At 39.7% G+C, this 6,440-nt stretch overlaps 1 protein-coding gene across 1 annotated transcript; it reads left to right on the top strand.

Annotated features, from left to right (window-relative positions):
* Positions 1–1,200: 1,200 nt before the first annotated feature.
* On the top strand, positions 1,201–2,082 carry phlda2 (pleckstrin homology-like domain, family A, member 2). Its single transcript, XM_020931145.2, has 2 exons — positions 1,201–1,693; positions 1,773–2,082. Exon 1 carries the CDS (start codon positions 1,252–1,254, stop codon positions 1,657–1,659), a length of 408 nt encoding a protein of 135 aa, XP_020786804.1. The 5' UTR covers positions 1,201–1,251; the 3' UTR covers positions 1,660–1,693; positions 1,773–2,082.
* Positions 2,083–6,440: the final 4,358 nt, after the last annotated feature.

Consider the following 6,440-nt stretch of genomic DNA (forward strand, 5'->3'; position numbering starts at 1 on the left):
ACTCTTCTTCTAATTTATGTAATTAATGTCTATCTCTCTCTCTCTCTTTCTAATTTTATGATGATTATTTATGTTTTGATTTGTTTTTATTGTGATTTTAATGCTTTTATTATTCTGTAAAGCACTTTGAATTACTTTGTGTTACGAATTGTGCTATATAAATAAACTTGCCTTGCCTTAAAGTAGAACAGACAAACCACGATCCCTCTAGTTTGAGGGACTTAACATCCTAAGCCACTCACTTCAAGGCTCTACAGTATTTAATCTAGTATTTTCAGTGTGATCATTTAAAAGATTTGGGGTCTTTGGGTCTTGTCGTTCACATCCATGTCTGAGTTGGTACAGTGGATTTCTTATAATTGCGGTTGGTAGTTTGACTCCAGCTCTGTGAATGTGGCGTGTGGCTGTGTGTTTAAATGAGGTCAGGGCAGCCACATTTCTGTTGGTCCAGAACCAGCTGACGCTAAAATGACCTATCACCACAACGGAGAGAGAGAGGGGTCATTATGAAGCTATAGACAAGAATCTCAAGCATAAGTTCATTTCAGCCTTTTCCTTTAGCCTAATTATTTACAATGCTCTGGTTTAGACACCCATTAGGTCCTTGGATTTTTTACATTTTTGTCTTCATCTTACACTTTATGAGGGTCAGCAGAGGCTAAATTGTTGAAACTTTTTAAATTCTCAAGTTGTTCTGCTGCAGCTCTGATCTGATGAATGCTGTTGTTGTGTCCTTGAGCCAGACAATTTGCACGCCTCAGTCCGAGTGTCTACGTGCACTAATGTATGACTGTGTATGACTGTCTATAAACGTGTGTGACTGTGTATAAATGTGTGTGACAGTGTGTGACTGGGTGAGTGGTTCCTTGATGTAAAGCGCTTTGAGTGACTTGGAGCTAGAAAATACTTTAGATATAAATATAAATGCAGTAACAGTGTATTTATATATTGTATTAGACTGTTGAGGCTGTAGAGGCGTCAGTGAGACACTTTGACATTTGGTGTCGCTCTCCTCGGTGGATGTTTGTTATTAATTAACATGAGTTGAGTTTAATGAGCTCCACGTTTCTCCCTTTGCCCTGTGCGCTTCCGCCCACACAGCTCCGCTCCAGCGGCTCCGCAGAAGCATTCCCCACAGGGCTGACGTCAGGAGGGCCGGGCCCCACCACAGCGCACTATAAAGGCCGGGTGTGTGCTGCTTCATTCACAGACTCACACGGAATACTACGGCGACACGAGGGCAGCCTAACGATGAAAATGTCGGCGGCGGAGATCCTCAAAGAGGGCGAGCTCGAGAAGAGGAGCGACAACCTGCTCCAGTTCTGGAAACGGAAGACGTGCGTCCTGACCGCGGACAGCCTCAACATTTACCCGGACACACAGAAGCGCAGCAAGGCCAAGGAGCTCAAGCTACAGTCCATCAAGAAAGTGGACTGCGTGGAGCGCACGGGCAAGTTCGTCTACTTCACCATCGTGACCACAGACAATAAAGAAATCGATTTCCGGTGCTCTGGAGAGGAGAACTGCTGGAACGCGGTCATTACCATGGCTTTGATTGACTACCAAAACAGAAAAGCGATCCAGGACTTTAAAACGCGACAGGACAATGAGAGCGCGTCTCCAGGGCAGCACGAGAGGCGCATGGCCAGAGCGCCCTGACGCACCGCGCGCCCTGAACTCCACTCCTAATATGGTGAGCCACACACCGCTCACACAGCACATGTCACACCAGCGCTGAATGAGACTAACGTCTTGTGTACTTGTGATTCCAGCGTCAATGTTGGACCACTCAGACTAAACTAGGACCAAATGGAAGACCAGGTCATCCGGTCCAAACATGAAGGATAGTCCGGGACTGTGCTCTCACTACACTGACCTGAGACTGAGCTGTACCGGAGCTCAAGAGGACTGAACCTTTGAGATGTCAAAACGATTTCAAGCTCTGCCTTCAGGAGCGTGCCTCCTAAACACGTTTATGTTAATTTATTTGTTTCCTGTTATGTTGTTACTTGCAATCAGCTTTAAATTATATGTGTTTACTTTGTATTTATTTGAATAAATATGCAAACATTTGTAACAGAAGTGAATCTGTGCCTTCATTAACACGTGACAGCTAAAAGAGCAGGGTCACTACATAGATGCCATGCGCGCTGGGCATAGGGAGTGGAGACCGGAAAGTCCCCGCGCCTCCGTCAGGTGGAATGCGCCTCTTTTGTGGCCCTGTGAGTCAGTGCAGCGCTGATAAGAGATTCACTTGAAGCACGCCGCCACAGCACACCTTCTGTCAGGAGAGGAGTGGTAGTTTCTCTTTATTTCTGCTTCTGAAGCCAAGTAAATGTGCCAAAGCCAACAAAAGACACAAAAGACACAAAAGGGACAGTCTCCTTCATTTCACACGTGTCCAAACCAGATTTAAACTCACGCCTTTTTATCTGTAGCACGTCTTATCCAACACAACATTTTACAGTATTATTTGACTGCAGTAAAGCGTGTGGGCGGAAGCATGTGACAGTGATTGATGGTCATTAAGTAGGAAGCAGAGACCCAATGACATCTTTGTGGTTTGTTTCAACATGATCTTTGTGGTTTTGTTTCAACTTGATGCTCTGTTGAAAATTCTCTAGAAATAAACCAGTAGCCTTCAGAAATTAAGACAAATTACGATAGCGTCACACAAAACATACTCCTTTTGTATGTGTTATTATTTTACTCTGACTAAACCCAAACAAACACGTAACCAGGCGACCTACTTTTATTCAGTTGGTCTGATTTAGGACACAATAGCTCACAGTTAAAGGTCTTATATTACACAAAATTGACTCATGTGAGCTTTAAATCATGTTAGAAAGTTGTTACCTCCTCAAAAACAGACCTGGAGTTGTGTTTTGTTTCATTCACACATGTTATTATCCTTCAGCTACCTTTGATTTTTTCTAAAGTAGAGATGGGCAATTCCAGGGCTGAAATTATCCAAGTGATTCTAGTGAAGGTTTATGGAGTTTAATAACACAGTGGGGCATTTTGTGTATTACCACATGACATCACAAGGAGTTTTTATTTCTGTTTGAGAGAAGAACCAAGTGTAATTATGCAGGATTTGTGTCTTAAACATGTGTAAATGAAACAAAACAAAATAAAACTCCGGGTATATTTGTGAGTGACTTGGACTCGAATCTGACTTGAGTCACTATTTTTAGGACTTGAGACTTGAATTGATAAAATAGACTAAGACTTGGGACTCGACTTGGACTTGAAGGTCAGTGACTTGGGACTTGACTCGGGCTTGAGGCCTGTGACTTGAGAAGCACTTTTAAATCTGAATTCGTTCTATTCTGACTGCAATGATTCACTTTAAGATCTTGTCAAGATATTTTAAAAGGAAACATTTACATTTCTACAACTCTTATATACTTTATAAATACTCATATACAAATATATTATGATTTTTAAGTACAATTTATCTCAAAATTCATATAAATGGCAAAAATCTAAGCTATATTTGGTACTTTAGTTTAAAGACTTGAAATGACTTGAGCTTAAAGCAGATGACTTGGACTTGACTTGGACTTATGAACCAGTGACTCGAGACTCGACTTGGACTTGCCTGTATTTGACTTGGGACTTGACTCGGATTTGAGGCCTGTGACTTGAAAAGACTTGAGAAGCACTTTTATATCTGAATTTGTTCTGTTCTGACTGTAATGATTCACTCTAAGATCTTGTCAAGACGTTTAAAAAGGAAAAAATTGCACTTCTACAACTCTTATATACTCTATAAATACTCATATACAAATATACTAGGACTTTTTGAAGTACAACTTATCTTAAAATTCACATAAATGGCAAAAATCTAAGCTATTTGGTTTAAAAACTTGAAATGACTTTACGCTCAAAACAGACTTGATTTGGACTTATGGGCCAGTGACTCGAGACTCGACTTGGACTTGAGGTCAAAGATTTGAGACTTACTCGAGACTCGCAAAACGACGACTTGGTCCCTCCTCTGAGAAACAATATTATAACATAGATCAGAAAATAGTGTAATATGAGCCCTTTAGCAGAATATTGTCACCTATAAGCAGGAACAGAATGCCCGAGCCGGTCTTTTCCTTTATTCCTCTCCCAAATCCCTCCTCATATAAGCAGGTTTAAGTGGGGGAAGTAAGTTATGAGGCTATGTCAGGGGTCAGAGGGGGGGGGGGCTTTAAGCTGTATCCGAGCTCTGCTATGAATGAAGTGTATAGTAAAGTGACACCTCCCCTCTCTCCTCTCTCCTCTCTCCCTCTGTCACTCTGTCCCATCTCCGGAGCTCCTCTTTGAAGTGGGATAACCTCATCAAAGTCCGCCTGCCTGATCCGGCACTGATCTGAGCCACATTAGCCGGCCGCACTAAAAATACACACAAGCTTCACAAATTGGCACCGCTTTAATCTTGCGCGGATGACACACGTGCAGGATGTGTCGGTAAAGAGAGGGGCGGCTCCGCGGTGAAGAGGAGGTATAGAGTTAAAGAGGGCATAATAGGCCTGACCTTCCCTCGGAGTGACATTTGCCCGCGTAAACATCCTCTCTGACGCAGCTCCCGCTCCACACACGGTCACGCTCTGAGGTCACCGTGAAGGCCTCATAAGAAATGCATAAAAGGAAAACTGTGACGTCCTTATTACACGGGTGAGATTAATTGTGTGAGTAAATATTGATAGAGGCACAGCGTATTTCTAAAGATTTCACCATAAAGTAACTAGCAAATGATTTCACAATTTTTTTTTTTTTATCAGTCATTAAAAGTTTATCTTATTGATTATAAAACCAGGTTGGCTGCTCGTTTCATTTTTTAAAACTTATTTTTATTAAATCATTTTTGGTGCAAGCCACATATAGTTATAAAACAGCACAAAAAATATAATAAAAGTAAAATGACAATGAAGTTACAGTGTAGATGCAGTCATACACATTGTCCCCTCGTTTACTATTTGTAATCAATCAATCAATCAATCAGACTTTATTTGTGTAGCACTTTTCATACAACAGCAATATGTTTCATCCATATATACAACAATAAAAAAAACATAAACATAAAGCTCTTAAAGGTTATAATAATAATAAAAATGGAGAGCTAAAATCAGATGGAAACTAAGTAAAACAGGAATGATAATTTAATTTAAAACAAATATAATAATAATAATAATAATAATAATAATAATAATAATAATAATAATAATGATCATTTAATTTTAAAAAAAGTGTAAGTTTCAATTAAAAGCTACATTTTGAGTTTACTTTTTTTTTTTTTTTTTTTTTTTTTTTTTATTGGATCATTTGCGGCAAACAAAAACAAAACCTAAACCATGACTACATGGGTCGTGACAGGAAGGGTCCAAGCTGAAACAAAAGATACCAAACACATGAACAACAAGTTTGCATTCACAACTCCAATCACTGTACATATAAATAAACAAAATATACATTAAAACAAACAAAACTCAATGCATAATTCATCAACTCCAGAGCTCCATATTTTCCAAAACACAACAGTCTATAGTCTTTTTAAGGTTTCTACAGTGTTGAACTGTTTAAAGTCATTGCACCGAATATTTTACAAACCAAAATCTCTACCAGAAATTTCTTTCTTCCTCATTCTTATTTTATTTTATTTATTTATTTTTATTTTCCCCCATTTATGGTCGTGCAAACAAATAATAATGTTAACAAAGGGACAAAAGTTTATCATTTATGATCGTGCGAAACAAACAACGACCTTTTGAGTTATACTTTTAAAAATATGAACACTCACGGCGAACCTCAGATCCTCAGGTCGACTGTTCCACAAACAGGTGCCGTAAAAGCTGAAGGACGACTCACTGTGAGTTTTAGTTTGGACTCTTGGAACAGCTAAAAAATGACTACCTGAGGACCTGAGAGTCTGATAGGGCTCATGTGATAAAAGCAGATCAGATAAATAAATAGGACTAAGACCATTAAGAGATTTATAAACCAAGAAAAAGAACTTTAAAATCAATCCTGAAGCTCACAGGAAGCCAGTGCACAGACTTCAGTACTGGGGTGATGTGCTCTCTCTTCCTGGTCCTCGTCAGCAGCCTATAAACTCACACACACACAAAAAAAAAACTATAAAAGACAGTCATCCATTTGAAATATAGGTTTGGACTGAAGACCATTTGTCCATGAATAAATCTGTCTCCATTTGTAACCTTTATTTTACTTTTCCACTGGGTAACTGTGGGGGGCAGCGGCCTGAGCCAGGAGACCATTACCAGTTTCTTGGCAATTAAGAATAACTCAGCAAGTGAAATTTTCAGCAAGTGAAAACGACTATTTGCTCTTGTTTTATTTGGAAACATTCCCAACAGTACAGGCTGCTTGTTTTAGGGATGCAACGATCCGGCTTTTCCACTTCTGATGCCAATTTCGATACTAGA

This window comes from Boleophthalmus pectinirostris, unplaced genomic scaffold (assembly GCF_026225935.1).
Source record: "Boleophthalmus pectinirostris isolate CB_2022bp ecotype Guang Dong unplaced genomic scaffold, ASM2622593v1 HiC_scaffold_2, whole genome shotgun sequence".
Lineage (NCBI taxonomy): Eukaryota > Metazoa > Chordata > Actinopteri > Gobiiformes > Gobiidae > Boleophthalmus > Boleophthalmus pectinirostris.